At 47.8% G+C, this 22681-nt stretch overlaps 1 protein-coding gene across 4 annotated transcripts; it reads left to right on the top strand.

Moving 5' to 3' along the window:
• Positions 1–9971: 9971 nt before the first annotated feature.
• On the top strand, positions 9972–22004 carry slc6a11b (solute carrier family 6 member 11b). 4 transcript variants are annotated; one of them, XM_086149658.1, is made up of 15 exons: positions 9972–10221; positions 10616–10843; positions 11213–11347; positions 11459–11599; positions 11672–11753; positions 13807–13939; positions 15945–16079; positions 17644–17747; positions 17815–17939; positions 19125–19237; positions 19318–19455; positions 19904–20006; positions 20259–20359; positions 20468–20638; positions 20793–22004. In XM_086149658.1, the coding sequence occupies exons 2-15, from the start codon at positions 10633–10635 to the stop codon at positions 20934–20936; spliced, it is 1836 nt and encodes a 611-aa protein (XP_086005784.1). In that variant the 5' UTR covers positions 9972–10221; positions 10616–10632; the 3' UTR covers positions 20937–22004. The 4 variants fall into 4 exon arrangements, with proteins under 4 accessions (XP_086005784.1, XP_086005781.1, XP_086005782.1 ...); XM_086149655.1 differs by having other exon boundaries at positions 11459–11753; XM_086149656.1 differs by having other exon boundaries at positions 10134–10229; positions 11459–11753.
• The last annotated feature ends 677 nt before the right edge of the window (positions 22005–22681 follow it).

Here is a 22681-nt window from a genome sequence, read left to right as displayed (position 1 = left end):
TAAGATACTTATGAAATAAAAATTTATAGATCAAAACAAAACCGAACTTAATATTTACCAACCTTCGTTGGTAATTACAGAAATCAGAGTTTTCCTGATCTTCCCCAGATATTTCAGGTTTTCAGACAGTCCAAAACACTTAAATACATAGATATATACATACATGTATCAACATATAGAAACATAAATACAAACACAAAGAGAAGTAAACATATACATACATACATAAATACATTCATACATACATGTGCATATACATAAATACACAAGCATACATACAAACAAACATTCATACATACATACACATAAACATACATGCATAAATACAAGAGACAACTATACATACATGCATACATTTATATATGCATATAAATAAATAAACATAAACATGCAAACATATATAAAAACATACAGGCATACACACATACATTGAAACATAGATGGATATTTATAGATATACATACATACATATGTATAAACATATAATATGCATACATTTATACATACTTGCAAAGATACATACATCCACACGAGCATACATAGACATAAGCACACATACATACATACTTATATACAATACATAAATATATACATACACACACATACATAAAACCATATTTACACACATATGTACATAAACACAAACATACTTACATACAAGCATACATACAAATATACATGCATGTCTACAAACATACATACAAAAATGCATTTATATATAAATATGAATAAATATATACATAAACATACATACAAACATACATACATTCATACCTATATACAAACATACATGTATCCAATAATAAATACATATATGCTGACATATGTATAGGTATATACATATATACATTTATACAAACAAAACATTCACACATGTATACCTTCATATACATATAAATGTTATAAAAACATATACACATATACATGTACACATATACATATATACAGGCATACATACATAAAAACATACATACATACAACATACATACATACATACATACATGTATAGATACATGCTATATACAAAATACATTCATTGATGCATACATGTACATATCCATAAACACACATACAAACATATGTATGTAAAAGCATACATACATAAAAATATGTAAAAGCATACATACATACAGATATTTATACGCATATACATACATACACAAACATACAACAAGCATACACACATACATACATATACCTGCATACATATACAAATATCCATATATACATATACATAAATATATACATATGTGTATAATAACTTACATGCATGCAAGCATACATACATACATGCATACATACATTCATACATACATGATTACATATATATGTATATATAAACATTTATACATATGTCAATACATATAAACAAACTCACATACACACATATATATGCATACATATATACATACATACAAACTTACAAACATACATAATTACATATTTATTGACATATTATTATTATATTATTATTATTATATATACATGCATTCATATATACATACATGCATATATACAAACAAACATACATACATATATACTTCCATACATATATACATGCATATTCCTACATACCAAAATAGATATTTACAATAATACATACATACTGACATACACAATTACACAAATATATATATACATACATACATACACAAACATATACACATACATAATACACATACATACCTAGGTACATATATATATCTAAACATACATATATGTATACATATATACTTACATAAAAAGGTACATTTATACAATCATCACATACATACAAACATTCAGACATACATACACACAAAAAAGTATGATTACAAACACATTTTAAACATATATATATATATATATACATACATACACACATACATACATACATACACAAACATGCATGTATATATACATAAAATATATATAAACATATTTACAAACATGCATATATAGAGAAATGCATATATTGATTCATACATTTATACATGCAAATACATACATACACATATAACCAATTATACAAACATACTGATATATATGTATACACTTCTACATACATGTACAAAAATACATATATACAAACATACATTCTAACATACATACTTACATACATATCTACATTCATGTATACAAGCATACATACATACATACATACATACATACATCCATACATAAATGCATATATATGTACACATATATATGCATGCATATACACATTCATATATGCATATATACAAACATAAATACTTATATACATACAAACATACACATATATATATACAAATATGCATGCATACATGTATACACACATACATACATACATACATACATACATACCAACATTTATACGTACATACATAAATACAAGCATACAAACATACACACACATAAATATATTATACATGCATACATATATACTTGCAAACATAGATACATGCATGTATATACTTATATATATACATACATATACACAAACACACACATATACATAGATACACACACATGCATTTATACAATCATACACACGTACATTCACATATACATATATAAATCATTCATACATACATACATACATTAATACATACACATTTACACACTTTATAGATACATACACACTTACATTCATGCATACATACATATATACACTCATACATACATATAAATCTATACATATATACATACACACACTCAAACATACATACATATCTACACATTTACACACATATATACGTACATGCACAAACACACACAAACATACACACATACATACATACATATATACATATGTACCAACATTCATACATACATATACAAATACAAACACACATACATACATACATACAAACATACATACATACATACATACATACATAAATACATACAAATGAACACACATACATACATACATACATACATACATATATTCACACATACAAATTTACATACATCCACACAATCTTACATTCACACAAACACATGTACATTCATACTTACATACATACATTCATATATACATCAGTACATACAGATATACATGTATACACTTTTAAACACATATATACATACACTCAGCCCTACATACATAAAACCATGCATCCTACTGTCCGTTTTTGTGGCTCCCGCCACAGGACCGGACTTTGGTTGTCCTGGTGTGTTCAGGAACTGATCAAGCAAGAATGGTTTATTCAAAGTCAAGAAATACACTTACGAGATATCCAGGCCAGAATGAACGTCACCCTGAGAGGATGGTTCACCCTGTCTGGACACCCGCTAAGACGCGTCCAGCGGCTGTGCAGGTGAGGAGGTTCTGGTCCCGAGCCGAGGAGGTGCGGTCGTTTTATACAATCACCTCAACAGTCGGGTTTATTTCCTAATAAGGACTTGTTTTACACACTCTTGGAATCACGTGATGTGCTCCCTCGAGCAAATTTTAACATTACACAGGTTATCTATCTGCGATACACTAATTATTGGGGCTGGATTGATTCGGAGCACTACTGAAGGCCTAGGTGTAAAATGCACGGCCCGCCACTGGTTTATATGTATGTATGTGTGTATATGCATGTATGTGTTTGTATGTATGTAGGTTTGTATGTATGTATGTATGTATATATGAGTGTAAATGTGTATGTCTGAAGGCAGGTTTGTATCTGTGTTTGTATTTATGTAAGTGTGTATGCGAGTGTGTATATAAGTATGAATGTATAGGAATATAAATGTAAGTTTTTATGTCGGTTTGTATCCATGTATCTATGAATATATTTGTATTACAGAGAATGAATTTCCCCACAGGGGATTGATAAAGGATAAATTATTATTATGTGTGTAAAAGTGTATTTCTGTATGCATGTGTGTGTTTGTATTTGTATATGCATTCATGTTTGTATTTATATGTATATGCGTTTGTCAGTATGTATTTGCTATTCATGCATGTATGTGTATTTGTAAAAAATGTAGATGATGGAATGCATATTTTGTATTTAAGATATGTGTTAAACATTAGCAAAACCACGTATATTCTAAGAATTCTTAAGTTTCAATTCTTGTCTGTCTGTATGTATGTATGAACATCTACATATATACACAGGGTATATATATATATATATAGAAACAATAAATTCTGGTAAGTAAATAAATACTTTTACATCTGTGTTCTCTAAATTTTGACCTATAACAATACGTATGCTAAGAATTGTTCCTTATCTTCATTGATGCAAGTATGTGTGTGTAAAATATATAACATGGATAAAAATCAAAAAACCATTAATTCAATCTATTTTTTCATTAAAAAAATGTTTTTAGCTTTCCCAGCTTCTCCTACGTGGTTGCTGATGTTGGATGTGCACAGTTGTGTTTGTGAGGTGCTTCCTGGAGCCAGAAGTGGGCGGAGTCTAACCTGTCTGGCGTGTTCCCCCACAAGGGGGCGGAGCAACAAGGTGGTCGATGACCGAGACCGAGGAGATCTGATCACCAAGGATGCTGTTACCAGATATTGGACGGTCTGGAAGCTGACCTGGGAGGGGGTTCAACAGAGCAGAGCTGTGGAGAACATCTCAGCAGCAAGAGGCCGTCCCACGGCGCGACGAGCTCCTGGTAACAGCAGCGTGGTCTCGGTCAGCGCCGGGTTGCCTCACGACCAAGGTGAGAAAGCCGTTGCGGAGATGGAGGGCAGCCACCGAGAGCCATAGGAGCGAGGAAACCGGCAGAAACCCTGGTAACGGCGCAGCATTGGCAGCTCTCTGTGGACCTGCTCAACCAGCTGAAGTTCCCACGGCGTGTCACCACAACAACACCCCCCGGCTAGACATCCAAGAACATGTTCCCCTTTCCTTTCTGGATCTGAGCGTACTGTGGAAAGAGCAGGAATACCTGGTGCAAGCTAGAGGGGGATGATGTCCGCCAAGCTTCTTCTTCTGGAGACCTTCTCCAACTCTGGAACCTCCAGAGGAGCTCTGGGTCAGGTTGGAAGGAACATGGGGTGCAAAGGAAGCCGCCTGAGCAGGAGCCTGGTCCTTGTCACCTTGACTCTGGGACCTGGGGGAGCATGAAAAAAATCACGGATATCCCCTCTTAACAAGCCAGTTCCTGCAGATTACGTCATTGACGATGTGTTCAGGTGCACCGAGAGAGATCGTCCCTTAACAAGCGAGTTACTTCAGGTGACTTCAATAATGATGCGTTCAGGGGAACTGAAGTCATACTCTCTCTTGACAAGCTAGGTACTGCAGGATACATCGCTGATGATGTGTTCAGGTGCATCGGAAAGACATCTACACTTAACAAGCCAGTTCCTGCAGGTTACATCACTGGCGATGCAGATATCTGCTCTAAACAAGCCAGTTGTTGGAAGTTACATTGCTGACGATGCGTTCAGGGGCACTGAGAAGACGATCCTTCTTAGCTCACCAGGTATTGCAAGTTAGTTGCTGACGATGCGTCCAGGGGTACTGAGAAGACACCCACTCCTAGCAAACTAGGTACTGCAAGTTACGTCATTGATGATGTGCTCAGGTACGCAAAAAAGAAAGATACCCTTAAAAAAAACGGTTATTTTAGTTACATTCCTGATGGTGTGTTCAGGTACGCTGCATCCATCCCAGAGGCAGATACTAGGAGGGGCTAAGCGGGGTGGAAAGATGGCCGCCCATTTGCACCTTTGTCGTCATTATGTAACCAAATGTGGCCATATTGAAATGACGAGGTGTGTGTATGTGTGTCAAGATCCCTCTGCGGGTCACGCCACGCAGCTACACCATTAGCATTAGCCCGCCAGCGCTCCTCTCATAGCATCAGCATGCGTGGCCGTGCCTGCAGGGGTAGTGCGGGGGGGCGGACACACGGCCTGTGCATATAGAGTGGGGCTCCCACAGCTCCCAAGATTAGCACCGCGGTGCATTCAAGTCCATGTCTGAAGGCCGATTTCCAGGAAGAATAGCCCTTTATGGGGCCTCGAGCTGAATCCTGCTGCTCCCCTTTGGCCCAATAGAAGGCCGCCGTAACTGACAGCCCTTTACAATCAGCCAACACGGGTGTGTGTGTGTGTGTGTGTGTGTGGGTTGGTACATTCATGTGCATACCCACACATGGATAGACACAGTGGACAAATTAATTCACAATAAATCCCTTTAACTGAAATTATCTTTTTTTTTAAAAGTACAAGGATTAATAGAAAACAGCACTGCAAAGGCGCTAAGATGATTTTGTATCTTAAATATTCTAAATTTGAATTGCAGAAATTGATGTAAAATTTTAATTTAAAAGTGTAACTTAAAATCTGTTCCTAAACACGCAGTTTTGTCTCGAGTGTGCATGTCCTCGAATGCACCTTCTCCAGATGTGGGCCTCCTTTTATATGTATTTATAATACGATTCTGCAAACTCTGAGGACGCTCCATGATGTCCCACCTGGACTCCGAGAAGAAACCCCCTTCCATAAGCACAAGGGTAAAAATGTATAATGCAATTAAGGAATAAATATAGTAATACTTCACTTTCAGATCATTTGCAAATATTAATTCCTTCATTCATTTGCTGGACCAATCATAGGGCCTCATATAGAGACATACAACCATTCACCTTCTCATTGACACATCTGGACAATGTAGGATCTCCAGTCCGACATGTGTTTGGATTGTGGGAGGAACCAGGAGAACCCTGAGGAACCCCACTAGGACTCCACAGGCAACGTGTCTCCTTGTGTTTTCCTAATTATGCTTTCAAATATCAGATCATATAACACACACACACAAAGGTCACCTCACATTCTGGCTCCATCTCCAAGCACTAGTACCAGTTCTCCACCATCAGCAGGCTTCCCGCCCCGCCTCCAGACCTGGAAGGGATCTCCAAGTCAGTTCATGTCCTCACCCATGCATCCCAGAGGCACTGGTCCACTTGGGGATCCCAGGTTCTGCAGCCAATCACAGCTGTCCCTGGAGCGAGAGGCAGTGTTTAACCTGGACAGGTCAGCTGTCAACCATGTAGAGACATCCAACCATTCAACCTCTCATTCACACCCTGTGGACAATCTGGAGACTTGAGTGAACCTGTTTTGGCCTCTGGGAGGAAGATGGGTGACCTGGAGAGGACCTGGGCAGGAGAACATGGAGAGATCTTGGGAAAACGATGGATTTCTGGTCCGACTCCTGCATTGTTGCCATGACAACAAGCTCAGCGTGAGACATGAAACCTGGTGGGGATGAGATTTACTGCTAGAGGAGCCAGAAGCGACATGCTTCCCTTTCAGACCTAATTCAGGTACTGAGGCGCACCTTTACCTCTTAGCTTCAGGCTAAAGCTGTTAGCCTCAGATAGCTGGACGAGCGACCCCCAAACCCCGGCACTGTCCCGTGGTCAAGACTTGACACTCGAATACCAATCATATGTTCGCCCGGTGGGGAGACCCTCACCGTGTACCTTTACCCTTAAAACACAACCAGATTAGCATCCTGTGGAACATCTTAGCGAGCGTTGCGTTTCAGGAGATAACCTGTCTGCAGGTCAACAAAGGCCGATGGAGCCAAACTGGTGACAATGACTTTCCAGGAAAATATCGTTAGCCTCAAGTGCACGAGTGTCAGTACGGACGGTACCATTCACCACGACCTACTCATCAATATGGATACATCTTGCCAAAGTACCTCATGTGTTCGCACCCCTCTTGCTGCCTTGCTGTTTGCTAGTTTCAGTGTCCCGGTTCTATTTTGCGGCGTGTCCCTGTACTTCATATCGAAACACTTTTCCGCTGTCCTGGTGGGAGTACCATTCAGCATACGAGTATGGGCCTCCTCGGGATGTTGCTGGCAGGTCTCGCTCACTACTGGGTGGCCGGTTGCTCTTCTCTTGCCAAGCACAGAAGGCTGTTGGAAAGCGCAACAAGGTGGGGTCACAGTGTGTGTCTGTCTGTGTGTGTGTGTAACCAAACATTGGTTAGCTTTAACTGCCGCACTCATTTATCCGTCCGATATGGTGAGAGTGTGAACGTAAATATGGCCTCCCGCTGGGCGCCGGACTCGTTGTTGCACGTGGAAGAAAGGGCTTTCGGAGTTGGCCTGAAAAACGCCTCAGATTGGCCGGAGCGAGTTTGTTGAACCTGAGTTGGAGTTGTGTTGTGGGAGGCCCTTTGTCCTGCGCCCTCCAGCTCCACCACCACCAACCCCTCGCTTCTTTTCTCCTCGCTTTCCCTCGCCGTTTCCTTTTTGTATTGCCGGTGCCGATTGTCCGGCGGCCCAAAGCTTTCCCGGTGAACTGACCCGTGTTCCAATGTTCTCCCACCGCCCGCTGGAACCGCTCAAACAAATTGCCGTTGATAAGATTCAGGTGGTGCCTCTATTCTTTTCGGGGTTCCTGCACTCGGCAGGGGCTGGAGTTATGACTAACTCGTTTGTCAAAGTAAGGACTGAGGTTTAGAGAAGATGAAGAGAAGGTTCCTGGGTCTCGCAGTTCTTTCACTGTCGGCGTTCACCATTCTGCAGGTGGAATGATCTCGTGGTCCCGGTCGACTTCACCTATAGATGATGATCCTCTGTGACATCACCTGGACATGTCAAACACAGCAGAAACACACAACCATTCAGGGTCTTCAATGAACCAATGGAGAGAACCCATGGAGCAAATGTGCCCACAGCTCAGCTGCTGCTACCAAGGTGAAGACGTAACATTCCTTCACAAACGCTCCTTCTGACCTCCCGTCCATCTGCTCCCTCGTCGCCTCACCAGGACCTTGCCGAAGACCAGATGGGTTTCCTAGCAACGGGGTTTCTTCTCTCCAGGCTCCCCGCTGGCCAGCGGCTCCATCAGAACCCGGTCTCGGGTGCACCTCTGTGGTGCGCTCCTGAACCTCCGAGGTTCTAGCGGGTGGTGGGAGGTGGAGGGGGCGGAAGGTCCCTCACCTCCAGGGCCGCACGAGAATCCGTCCATTCATTGGTCGCCACAACCTCGTACCTGCGGGAGGTGGCTGCCGTTCCATCATGTTCCAGACGGCGATGTGAAGGAAGGAGTGGCCTCCTGTCTGACAGGCAGCCGGGGCTCTGCCAGCCCGCCTTGGGTGGCCGCGCTTCTCATGCGGGGCACTTCCTCCCACCCGCCAATGGCGGCTGACCCCGGCGTGAAGAGGCCTTCAGAGACCGGGTCAGGCTCCCCGAGTTCCTGGTGCGGCGGGAGCGTCACGCCTGGAGACAGAGCGGGGGGGAGGGGGGGCGGCGCCGCCACCATGCAGACGCCTGCCGTGGCGCCCTGAGTGACGGGTTATTAAGACCCGTATGACGGAACCGTCGTCCATCATCGGCACGGCGACAGCGGCGCCCATTAGCATGCTAATGCACGAGAGTAAGGGGACCTTCAACATGGGGGTGTTATGATATGAATCAACGTGATTTGCATGCAGGATTTTTTTTTTTTTTTTTACCACTATGTAAATATATTGTTTTTTATAAAAAAAAATTCCACATTTGAAATCTTTATTTTGTGTATATGTAGTGGTCTGTGCCATATCCTCGTGCGTCGAGCGAGTAAAGGGACCTTAAATAATATGTATTCATTATTATTATTGTTATAAATTCGTTACAACGGGGTGGTGGGTCCGCCGGAAGTGACGTAACCATCCGACGACGTTTGAATTTGATCCCTGGACCAAACGGTGGTTCCTCATGTTCATTTCCAACATCGGTGGAAATTCAAAGTCCAGAAAAGTGTGTGTGTGTGTGTGTGTGTGTGTGCGTGCAAGTGTGCGCGCGTTCTGAAACACCACGGGCATTGAAGTGAGCCACGCACGCCCATGGTTTCCGCGTGCACGCGCCTGCGGGTAAAATACTGAGGCGGCGCGCAATAAGTCGTTATTACGCGTAACGACTGACCGTAGCGCGCAAACCGTGCACCGGGCGCGGCACCGAACCACCCCCCCCCCCCCCCGCTTCCGTGCACCGCGTGCATGTGAGTGGAGTGAGAGAGAGAGAGAGAAAGAGAGAGAGAGTGAGAGAGAGAGAGAGTGAGAGAGTGAGAGAGAGGGGGAGTGGGAGCGCAGTCTAGTCTCACCCGACGCAGGACAAACCACCCGTGGAGCCTCCGCGGCGAGACTCTTTCCACCCCACGCAAAGTGTTTCCCCTCCTCCTCCTCTCTCTCTTTCTCTTTCTCTCTCTTTCTCTCTCCTCTTGGTCGGACTTGGCCATCCCGTGTTTTTCCCCCCATCATCGCGGGAGAGTGAAGGAGGTCTGCCACCGCTGCACCGGGGACTGGTGAGTGGGTGAGTGGGTGAGCGAATGAACTCACATCTTTTTCTCGCGTTTTTTTTTTTTTTTTTTTTTTTTTTTTTTTACACTTGTGCACACTTTGCCAACTGACGCGTAAAAAGTTGCAGCCACCTTTGCGTGGCTTTTTGTTTCCCTATGCGTGTGCGCGTGCGTGTGCATCCGTCCGTGCCCGCGAAGTACGGTCACGCCCGTTCAGCCGCCCCGCTCCCCTCCCCGAGGCTCCGCTTTGGAGGCTCCAAAAAGGGGCGTGGCTTCAACATGATCTGCGCGGTGGCCCTCACGTGACCTTGAGCTCAATGAAGACCCTCCAAGCCTCCCGCTCTTTGGGGCGCAACTTTTTTTTAACCCTCCGCTCTTGTGGGTGAATTTTCTCTCTCAGCGGGCTGCAGGAGCGCCATGACGGCCGAGAAGAGCGGACCCGTTATTAACGGCAAACCGGAGGATGGCAGGGACCCGGACGGCTCCGGCTCCAGCCTGGACAACAGGGAGTACTACGAGAGGGGCCAGTGGAACAACAAGATAGAGTTTTTTCTGTCCGTGGCCGGGGAGATCATCGGGCTGGGGAACGTCTGGAGGTTCCCCTACCTTTGCTACAAGAATGGAGGAGGTAAGGTTCTGGGCAACTGGGCTGGGTGGGTCGCGACCGGGAAGCGGGACGAGGGATCCGAGACGGGAAGTCCTTGAGAAGTGTGCCGAGATCACCTCATGGTCCATGCAGGACACCGTAGGTGCACCAGCGAGAGTTCCGAAGGGCTGTAGCTGGCGATCCAAGTGATTATTGTGAACTGATTATCGTATCCGTGCTCCGCGTCGAGAGTTGGAAAGGTCACATTGAGATGTGAATGTTCCTCCAGGAGGACCTCGCTCCGGGCATACATGTAGAGACATCTAACTGTGGTCACTTCTCAACGGAGGGTAGGGTACACGGCGTGATGCTCACTTCTTGTTTTCATTGGTGTGTGCGTGGAAAAAAAAGGTGCCTTCTTCGTTCCCTACGTCATCTTCTTCATTTGCTGCGGCATCCCTGTCTTCTTCCTGGAGACCGCCCTGGGCCAGTTCACCAGCGAGGGGGGCATCACCTGCTGGAGGAAGGTCTGCCCGCTGTTTGAGGGTGAGGACACGCTTTCGGAAGGGTTCCTCCGGGGAGGGGTTCGGAGCTGCTCCTAAAAAGCTACCAGCTCCCCGTTCTGGGAGATACCAAACGAGAAGGGGCTCTTTCCAGGTATCGGCTACGCCACCCAGGTGATCGAGGCGCATCTGAACGTGTACTACATCGTGATTCTGGCCTGGGCCATCTTCTACCTCTTCAACTGCTTCACCACGGAGCTGCCTTGGGCCGGCTGTGGGCACTACTGGAACACGGGTACGTACAGGGTTTTTTTTTGGCCTTCAAGAATGTCAGCCGCTAAGCTTCAACATTCCTTTCTTTCCTCAGAGAACTGCGTCGACTACTATGGAGAAAACGCCACCAACATCACCAACATCAACGCCACTTCTCCAGTCATTGAGTTCTGGGAGTGAGTATCCTTCTTGTTATCTCCACGCTCCCTCTTCACCGCGAGCACGAGACATCGACAGGGTGGTGGACCGGTGTTGGTCGCCTGCTACCAGCCCCTGAATAAACGCCATCATGTCTCATTTTCTATCCGCTGCTCGCCCAACCCTGCCACCCGCCCCGATAATTAGTCAGCCCTTTTCATATTTATGTCAGCGGGCGCTGGTAGGCCAGCTGTCACCCAGCTGGAGCTGCCCGAGTGTGTGTGTGTGTGGGTGTGTGTGTGTGTGGCAGTAGATCAAGCCCCATCAGCGTGTAATGCTGACCACACTTCCTGTTTTGCTGCCAGAGGCCGTGTTTACGACCGCCGAAGCAAACAAGATACCGACCAAGCTCTGTTGAGGCTACTGTACGCCAGGGCTTGCCACTGTGTTCCACCACTAGCTAGCTAGCGGAGTTGGAAGTTGCGCCCTGTAGGTAAGCTTTAGAAGGCTGGCTCCAAACACCCCTGCGGTACCAGCGCTACGTCTACCGATGATGCTGTGATGTATGTTCAAGGCCAAGAACGAAGGATGAAGATGTCGGCCCTGATAAAATGCAAATATATATATATAAATTCACAAGACCTCCAGGACAGGGGCTCCAGGAGATGTTCTGCTTTTGGTTCTAGGGAACTCGGTTTGTTTGCTGACATCCGGCTGAAGCGTGGCCCCGGGAGGTGACGCTGCAATGTGGCCTCATTTAGAACCGGTTCTAATGCACTTGAGATGGTGCCCGGGGGTATTTACACAGATCTCGCCCCTCTCCGCTGACCAGGAGGGACAGCAGGGCTGTGTTGGACCTAACTTGTGGCCTGCAACCAAGAACATGCCACAATGATCAATGGGCCGGTCGGGATCCCTGAGGGTGAACTCGGTGGCAAAGATTTGGCGGCGCCCATTTCGGCTAAGCCCCCTCCCCATCCCCCACTTCCCCCATCAATGAGGCTACCTGGCCTTGCTTCAGGAAACGGAAGGAGGAAGAAAAAAATCCACGCTGCTGATTCACCGCTGCTGGCAAACCGCGGAGATGTTACGCAATCCGTGGATGAAGTGGATGAAGAAGTTCCTCAGGTTCAACTGTGGAAGCTCCAGAGTGGGGTTGGTTGGTTGGTTGGTTGGATGGAGCTCCTTCCTTGGGCGTTTCCACCTTAGGGTACCCTCGGGGAGGTGGCTTCCAGAAGAGGCGAAGGTGTCTCCACCTAATGTCGGCCCGTAGATTTTTCCATCAAGCGCACGGGTTCTGGTGGCTTCTCAGATGAGATGCGGAGGATTTCTCTTTCCACCTCCAGGTTTTTAAAATATTCGGTGACACGTTCCTGACCACGAGTGGGAAGGCGACTCTCGGGCGTCCGACACCTCGCCAAGCCTGGGACTGTTTGTCCTGCGTGGCTCCTATAGAAACGCTGCCACTCCGAGCCGGTGATGGAGCCTGCAGAAGAAGGGACGAGCACCTGGTCTGGGTGGCCGATCTTCTTCAATATGATAGAAAGCAATGGTCGTCCCCAGCAAGGTAAGATCAGGAAGACTTGTTGGAAAGAGTGACTCAGGGCCTTCTGACAAGCAGAAGAACGTAAATGTCCACCTTGATGTCCACCCATTTATTCGTTCCTTATCTACACAGCTTAGCAGGGAAGTGGAGACAATTCCACCTGGGCGGGAGGCGGGGCTTTACCTGGACAGGTCACCCATCAATCACACGTTGACGTCCAACCGCTCACCTTCTCTTTAATACCTAACCGTTGAATCTTCTATGAACACACTGACTGTTCCTGGACTGTGGGTGGAAGACGGAGAACCTGGAAGGAACCCAGTAGAACAACATACCGCTCCATCCTGGCACCTCTTACTGTCCAAATGAGCAAAAATGAACATCGTGTTTCAGAAATCACCCAACAATCACCAGGGATGTTGGAAATGATATTCAGATATGTTCTTCTCCATCGGCCAGATTCAGCTTCTCTTCTTGCCTGGAACTTTCTTGTGTACATTCAAAGTTGGTGTTGGTGCTCACCAATGTTCTCTGGGCCCGAGCAGACGCAGAGTGCTGAAGATCTCTGACGGCATCGAGCACATGGGCGGGATGCGCTGGGAGCTGGCCATGTGTCTGGCCCTGGCCTGGTTCATCTGCTACTTCTGTATCTGGAAGGGGCCCAAGTCCACTGGCAAGGTGAGCGAGGAATGGGTGGATGGATGGATGGATGGATGGAGATGGTTACTGCTGTGTATATGTTCCCGGTTTGTGCTGTCCAAACCACACACACTCACACTGCGGGACGCCGAGTTGGTCAACATAAGCTGCTCCTCAACATCCCCTGAGGAGCAGCAGCAGCAACAGTAAGGAACCCCCAGAGAGAGCTGTGAATGGGTTTGCATGATGGAAGAGGAGGTGGAGGAGAAGGAGGAGGAAGGAGAGAAGGCGGCGAGGCCTATATCTCCCTGAAGAGTTCTTTGTGTGGTTGCGAAGCGAGAGGGTAGGACGCTTCCTCGCGGCCTGTCCAAGAATGATTCCTGCTTTCAATGGAGGGAAGGAGGGCGTTCATGAGGAGCATGCAGATTGTCTCCTTGCCCCCCCGTTCCTCTTCTTTGGCTGAGCGGTTTGCTTTTGTCCCATGTGTTTTTTTTCATGGGCCGTTCTCACATTTACCCCCCCCCCCCCTCTCATTTACCCCCCACTTAGATTTATGGCAGAGGGCAGGGGCGAGTTTGAGCTGTAAATTTGCCGCGGCTGGAGATGTTTATCCTTCTTGGAGGTGGAAGGAGCATGTTGGTCATCAATGGGTTTTGGGGGGGTAATAATTTTCATTCGGGTGGGGGTCGGTGGCAGGATGAAGTCAAGAAGAAGTAAAGGGTCTCCTTCGGCTCTTCTTCAACATCTCCATATTGAAGGGAGAAGATTCTCCCTGGCGTCGGGAAGCAGGGTGATGTTTGCGCCGCATTGTAGCCTAACTGCCATTCGACCTCGACTCCCAGTCGCACCTCCAGTGCGTGTCTGGGGCGGACCTCCACCCACCTTCTCCGCCCGTGTCCCCACCTCCGCCCCCCCGCAATGTAGCGACGGGATCCAGAGCGAGCCAGTTCCGCGTCTTTGTGCCGCCGCTAAAGAACCTCGCGCCTCGAAACCGCACTTCAAAATAAAAGCCTTTTCAACCGACAGCTCGTAGTAGTGATTGTGTACATGCTGGATGTGTGTGTGTGCTTGTGTGTGTGTGTGTGTGTGTGTGTGTGTGTGTGTGTGGGTGTGCTAGTGCACGAACTCACGCACTTCCGTGTGTCGGCTCATAGAGGAGCACATTTTCCCACACTGCCAGCGTCAGTGCTGCCCGGCCGAGCCGCCCGGAGGAGAACCGCTTTTATTCCCAGCCTCCCGGCCCGGCTCTGTTCTGTCCTCAATTGGACTTTGACTGGATGCCAGCGAGCCAGGAGATGTGCGCCGCCCGCCACGGCCTTCCAAGTGGCTCCGGGTCTTTTGTTCCCGCTGGTTCCTTGAGATGTTGAGCACAGTTCTGTAAGGGGGAAAAAAAATTGAATGGGTCCATTTAAGGAGGATTGGTGCGGTTGTTAGCTAGCTAGCCGCTCAGCAGCAGCGATGTTTGCTGTTGTGGAGTCGGGTGTTGCGCCATGCATGGTTACCACGGCAACCAAACGTCGAGTTGGTGAACAATGAACCCGTCCTTCATTGTGGCTACAACGGTTTTTATATAGCTAAAGCTAATAGTGGTGTTTTCTGTGGGGCTGCTGTTGTGATTTTGGCCGAAGTGCCTCAGAACCCAGAGAGGAGGAGCGGCAGCGGTTGGCGGGCGTTACTGTTCACGCCGCTTCCCTCATCGATCGAAGCTGAAGCACCGATCGATCGGTGGAGAACAAGCTAAGTGCCCATCTGGGTTTCTGGTACTGTCATAATTTAGCATTTGGGCGATTCTGCTAAGCAGAAGAAGCAACCAAACAGCCCCCCTGGTGGACTTGGTGGACTTGAACTTGGCTTTGGCTGTTCCTGTCCGTGTGTTTGGGAGTGTTTCCCGTGCACGGTACTTCTTGGTTTCATCCTGCAGGGCCATGTGCAGAAAGGGAAAGTAGCACTTCCCTGCAGAGATGGACCGAAACAAAAGATTGAAGTTGTGGTTGCTCTGGATCTTCTCCAACGTTCCCTCAAACCTGGACCTCCTCCCCCACAGGTTGTGTATGTGACGGCCACCTTTCCCTACTTCATGCTGCTGATCCTGTTGATCCGGGGCGTGACACTGCCTGGGGCGTTCGACGGCATCAAGTTCTACCTCTACCCGGACATCTCACGACTGTCCGACCCTCAGGTAGGACCAGGGGATGGGACAGAAAAGTACAGAAAACACACACACACACACACACACACACACACACACACAGGCCGTCAGACTCCTTGACCTCATCTGCAAACGGAGACGGTCAGGGTTGCTAGGCAACCGTGCACCAGAAACTGTCATCAAATGGAGGCGTCACATCAACATGAGTGAAGACGGATGATGGAGTCTGAGCATGGATGGATGGATGGATGGACATCAGTCATCACCTTAGATGCCTTCCTGTTGAAAAGCAGGTGAACAGGGAATTGAGGAGGAGTGTGGTGGCAGAAGAGGGGAGGAGAATGATGGGAGAAGAAGAAGAGGAGGAGATGAAGGAGGGAAGGAGGGAGGGCAATAAAGAAGCACTGCTTTTTGGCAGAGGAAGACATTACTTCTGACACCGATGTTAAATTAGCTCCCGCAGGGACAATCAGGCCTCTGTTCGCTGTGCCTCGGTGTGTGTGTGTGTGTGTGTATGTGTGTGTGTGTGTGTGTGTGTGCGTGTAAAACACTGTTTGCACACCCGTGAACTTCATCATGCCTCCCCCCATTCTGTCCCATACCTGCCCCCCCAAACTCTATGAATGGACCCCCCCCACACACACACACATTTCCTCTTGTGGAGCCCAGATGGATAACAAGGGTGTGTGTGAAAGTGTCAGAAGTGTGTGTGTGTGTGTGTGTATGTGTGTGTGTTTGCAGCTTTTTTCTCAATGTCAGAGCTCAATCACCAGCTTTGTCTCTGCGAGAAACTTTGCCTTAATACGCATGTAAGTGTGCACACCCACACACACACATACACACATATACACTCTGTGTTGCTCCGTTCAAAAACTAAACCAAACAAACAAACAAACAAATAGAAACATCATAAAAGGGCCACGCTTTCAAAATCAAAGTCTTTTTGATCTTATCTTGGGAGATCAAAGGGCCGTTTTGTTTCATGTTGTTTTTTGATGACTTTGTTCTGGGTCTGTCTGATCGTCCTCAGCCTCCGTTTGAGGACCGCCGTGACTCCACGCCAGCGGCCAAAACGGGCACAACATCAACAAGTGCTCCTTTCTGCGCCCGCCGGGGCCAACGGGGCCCTCAGAGCCCTCGGGGGCCTTCGTGGGGGGGGGGGGGGGTTCGGCGGGGTGTTAATGGACATTAGCAGAGAAAAGCCCGTTCTTCCACAGGAACAGGCCGTGTTTGTGAGGTCACAGAAGTTACCGTGGTTACCCCCAGGAGGGACGCAGGACTGTGCGTTTGTTAATTGCCCCCCCCCCCGTCGCCGGCGAGGAAATGAGATTAGTGGCTGAATGGTGATGTGAGAGTTGTTTTCAAAAAGGAAAGGGGGGGGGCTGGGTAGATGTAAGCAAAAGGGCGGAGGGAGAGGTAGGATGACCCGGGAGGCGGAGTCCTATTGGACGGCCGTTACACATTTGATTTCAAACTATCCTCTCCTGTCATGAGTTAATGTAAATTATTCTAAAATCATGTAGTTAGCTGGTGCTCCGCCCACCTTGGACCTCCGGGACCCAGCAGGCGTTGACCTCCTCGGGCTTCTCCGCAGGTGTGGGTGGACGCCGGGACCCAGATCTTCTTCTCCTACGCCATCTGCCTGGGCTGCCTGACCGCCCTCGGGAGCTACAACGCCTACAACAACAACTGCTACAGGTAAGGACGTCGGGACCGTGGAGAACGCGGGGATCTGAGGTGACCTCCTGTGGTTCTTCTCCTCCAGGGACTGCATCATGCTCTGCTGCCTGAACAGCGGCACCAGCTTCCTGGCCGGCTTCGCCATCTTCTCCGTGCTGGGCTTCATGGCTTACGAGCAGAACGTCCCCATCGAGGCCGTGGCCGAGTCCGGTGAGCTCCTCGCGGTGTCACCGCGAGCTCCCCCGCCTTCTTCTCCCCCAAGTCCGTCGGGCCAATCACAGCTGTCACTGGGGCAAGAGGCGGGGTTTAAGCGGGTCGAATCAGATGTCACTCATCCAACCATTGGGTCTGCAGTGACCCTGCAGTGAACTTGACAGAGAACCTGGAGAGAACCCAAGCTGGAGAACCCAGTGGAGGCAGCACAGCGAGAAGGTTCCTTCGTGGTGAGCTGGAAATTTCTGCCTGGAGTCTCCAGGTTCTCCAGCCTAGGTTTCCTCCAGGTTCAACGTCTTCTTCCCACCGTCCAAAAGCAGTGTGTGTGAATGAGAGGACGAATGTTGTGGCATCTCATATGTGATTGACAGCTGACCTGTCTGGGTTAAGCCCCGCCCCCGCGCCTCAACACACACCGGGATGGCTCGTGCCCCGACCAACCCTGAGAGCAGGATGAGGAGCTCAGACAATGAATGAATACATGAATGAATGCATACATGAGTGGATGAATGAATCAATGAATTAATCAATGAATGACTGTATAAATGAATGAATAAATTAGTGCATGTATTCATTCAGCATTCATCAATGAATCAATGAATGAATGCATGTATAAATGAATGAATCAATGAATTAATGAATGCATGCATCAGTACATGAATGAATCAATGAATTAATGAATGAATAAATGAATGCATGTATGAATGAATGAACCAATGAATTAGTGCATGCATCAGTGCATGAATGAACAAATTCATTAATACATGAGTACATTACATAACATACATTAATACATCATCGAATGAGTAGATGAATGACTGGCTGAATTCATGAATGAATGAATTTATGCCTGTATGAATGAATTAATGAATGAATGCATGAATGAATAATACATGGATGAAGTAAGGAATGAATGAATGCATGAATAAAAGAAGAAATGAATGGATGAAGGAATTAATGAATGCGTGAATAAAAGAAGAAATGAATGGATGAAGGAATGAATGAATGCATGAAGGAATGAATGAATGCATGAATGGATGAAGGAATGAATGAATGCTCCAGGGACAATCAGAAAGCCAGCAGGGGACCTGGAGCTTTCAGGTGAACCCCAGCAGCTCCAGGCGAGATGTTTCTCCAAGAATGTAAGATGTTGGAGATAACCCGTCCTTTTCTCTCCACCAGGCCCGGGCCTGGCCTTCATCGCCTACCCCAAGGCCGTCACCATGATGCCCCTGTCTCCGCTGTGGGCCTGCCTCTTCTTCATGATGCTCATTTTCCTCGGGCTGGACAGCCAGGTGGGGAACTCGGCGGAGAACCGCTCCACCCGCCGAGCCGTGAGATGATCGAGACGTCTCGTTTGCTCTTCTGGCGGCAGTTTGTGTGCGTGGAGAGCCTGGTGACGGCGGTGGTGGACATGTACCCCGAGACCTTCCGCAGGGGCTACCGCCGGGAGCTTCTCATCCTGGGCATGTCCGTGGTCTCCTTCCTCATTGGGCTCATCATGTGCACGGAGGTGAGACGCAGCACCATCATCATCTTCACAATCATCGTCCGAATCATCACCCATCATCTGCGTGATGAACACCATCTGCGTCGTCTTCTTTATGAGCGTCCTCGCCATTGTCGTCTACATCATCGTCATCAGCATCATCTTCACCATCACAATTATCGGCATCTTCTTCATCATCCCGATCAACTTCATCACTGCCATCATCATAGTCATCATCACCATTAATCATCAGGGGTCTCCGCAGCCAATCATCTGCCTACCCAGATCTTCTCCATCCCTCTGTCCATGTCCAAACCATCTCAGTGACTTTACCTCCTGGCCATCTGACATGTACCGTCTCCCTGACGGACAACTTCCTGATCCTCTCCATCCTCCACATCTGCCTTGTGTCTTCTTCTCGACGGTTCTCCGTGGACCTGGACCTCCTGACTGCCCCCCCCCTCCCCCCCAGGGCGGGATGTATGTCTTCCAGCTGTTCGACTCGTACGCCGCCAGCGGGATGTGCCTGCTGTTCGTGGCCATCTTTGAGTCCATATGCATCGGCTGGGTTTATGGTGAGGACCTCCACTTCCTGCTCCTGGAGCTCCAAAAACTCCTGGAGCTCCTCGTTGTCGCCTTCGCGGCGGTGCTCTGCCGCCCCCTGCTGGTCACTCTGGTGTACTGCAGGACTGCTGCACTAACCAGGCTCTTCAATTGTAGAATAAAACTTCTTTTTTAAAAATTGAAAACAAATACCTTCTCGCGAGACGTCGGCCATCTTCTCAAGTTTGAGTGACAGGTGTCTATCAACCCTCCCACCCGTCCAGGCAGCGACAGATTCTACCTGAACATCGAGGACATGATTGGACACAAACCCGTCTTCTTCATCAAGTGGTGCTGGATGATCCTCACCCCGGGCATCTGCGCCGTGAGCCACACACACACACACACACACACACACACACACACACACACTTACACACACTTACACACACACCTTTATTTGTATAACTGGGATGTGTCTGTTGGCCTGCAGGGGATTTTCCTGTTCTTCCTGATTAAGTACAAGCCGCTGAAGTACAATAACGTGTACACCTACCCGGACTGGGGCTATGGGATCGGCTGGTTCATGGCCATGTCCTCCATGGTCTGCATCCCACTGGGGATCATCTGGATGATCTGGAAGACCCCCGGCACCTTCACCGAGGTAAGGGGGCTCCAGAACCTCCGACCCCTTGTTTCCCACTGAACAAGGGAACGTGGAGCTACCTGCTGGACCAGCAGGAGGTGCTGAAGAGTCACATTTCTTCTTCTCTTATCCATGTCTGAAACCTTCTTGTCCCCCCTCCATCTCCCTGCAGAGGATGAAGAAGCTGACGACCCCCAGCCCCGACCTGAAAATGCGGGGGAAGCTGGCGGCGCTCAGCCCGTACGCTGCCAACGACGCCAAGCTGAAGGCAGACGGCAAAATATCCACCATCTCGGAGAAGGAGACGCATTTCTAACAACACGAAAAGAAAGGAAGAAGGAAAAAAAATAGGAATGGAGAAGTGACTCGTTTGTTTTGGGTTTTTTTTTTTGTAAAAAAAAAAAGGGAAAAAAGATAAATAGTTTGCTTCTGTTTTGCACAAACTGATAACACGGTGTTCCTTTAACCCCCAGACTAAAGCGGACTAACGTCCCCTCGCTAACAGCCTAACCTGCCGACAGCGTCCCTCTGTCCGACCCCCCCCGTCCGTCCGTCCCTAGCCTCTGTCCGCCGCATCTGTGCCTTCACGTCCTTTCTAAAGGAAAAGACAAAAAAAAAAATTAAAATGAAAAAGTCTGCGCCGCACTTATCCACCGGGGGCGCCGCGTCCCAATCCGAGCACCCTGCGAGGGAGAGGGAGGGTCCCGACCCCCCCCAAGGTACCCAAACCCCCCCTGACCCCCCCGTGGCATACAAACCTCCCCATGACCTTCTGATTCCCCTCCAGTCTGAGTAGGGAACCTTCACACGTGACTCGCGGGCCGAGTCTCGCCCCCCCCCACGGCTTCCCTTTGACCTCTCCTGGGCTTCGGCCATTTTGCGGCCTTTCCGGGTCGACCAATGAGCTGGCATCATTGCTGCGGGGGGGGGGGGGGGGGATCTCCATCTGAATCCTCCTGGTCCGCCCTCCCTCCCTCTCCTCCTGATGACACTCCAGTAGAGGGAGCTGTTAGCCGTTAGCGGTTAGCAGTTAGTGGGGTGAGGGGCGGGGCATCTTTGGGGAAAAACAGCCCAGTGGCGCCCCCTCGTCTTCATCGCTGATGTGTGCGTCGCTAGCCGTGTTAGCCTGCTGCTCCTAACAGCCCTCCCGCCCTCATATGTTTCCACCTCTCTAGAACCCCCTCTTTCTCGATAACCCCCATCTTCTCTAGAACCTCCCCCACCCTTTCCTGAGACGAAGACGTTCTCCAAGAGTCGCTGCGGTCGAACGTGATTCCTCGGCTCTCCACAGAAGAAGTCCTTCTGCACACGTTCTGCTATTCGGAGAGCATGGAACTGTCTGCCTACTCATTTTTAAGAATAAATATCGTAAAGGGAACCTGAAGGCACCGTCTGCTGCTTTGGATTCTTTCATTTGCCGCGTTCGCGCTCCATCTTCGGGGGATTCGATCCAGGGTTCGTGGATTAAAAGTGGAATTAATAAAACGGTTTTAACAGCGTTGCTGAAGGAGGACTAACTACGTCAGCATTTTGGGAAACAAATAAATTAGAATTCTCCTCTTGATGATATAATTTGTATTAATTCACATTTTAGATTAAATGTGACAATTATTGACTCACATTTGTGAAAGTGAGACAAAAACAAGAGGTCTGACATCACAGGGGTCAAAGGAACACACTCACACTCACACACACACACACACACACACACACACACACACACACACACACAGAGTGACGGTTGGTCTTCTCCTTCACTGTGATGACCGCCATCTGGCAGCTCAGCCATTTGAGCTCCTCATCCACGTCCGAGCGGGCACAGGAAGTGACGGAACACAAACAGGAAGTGCATTATTTAGGAATCCCGACTCTTCAGGAAGAACTGTGTTATCCTGTGCCTTTATTTTCTAACCCCAATTCTCTCCAGCCAGAGCTTTAACTTATCTAATCCTGACTCTCACTAGCCCAAACTTTAGTTTTGTCATCCTGTCTCTTCAGAAAGAGTTGCATTCGTTCAAGCTTTAACTTTCTAATCCTGACTCTTGCCTGCCCGAGCTTTTA

The sequence above is a fragment of the Fistularia commersonii genome, chromosome 7 (assembly GCF_037954325.1).
Source record: "Fistularia commersonii isolate RoL2024-O1a breed Wild chromosome 7, RoL_Fcom_v1.0, whole genome shotgun sequence".
In the NCBI taxonomy this organism is placed as follows: Eukaryota; Metazoa; Chordata; class Actinopteri; order Syngnathiformes; family Fistulariidae; genus Fistularia; species Fistularia commersonii.
The sequence above is the reverse complement of the archived record's forward strand: the minus strand, read 5'-3'. Positions and strand labels throughout refer to the sequence as shown.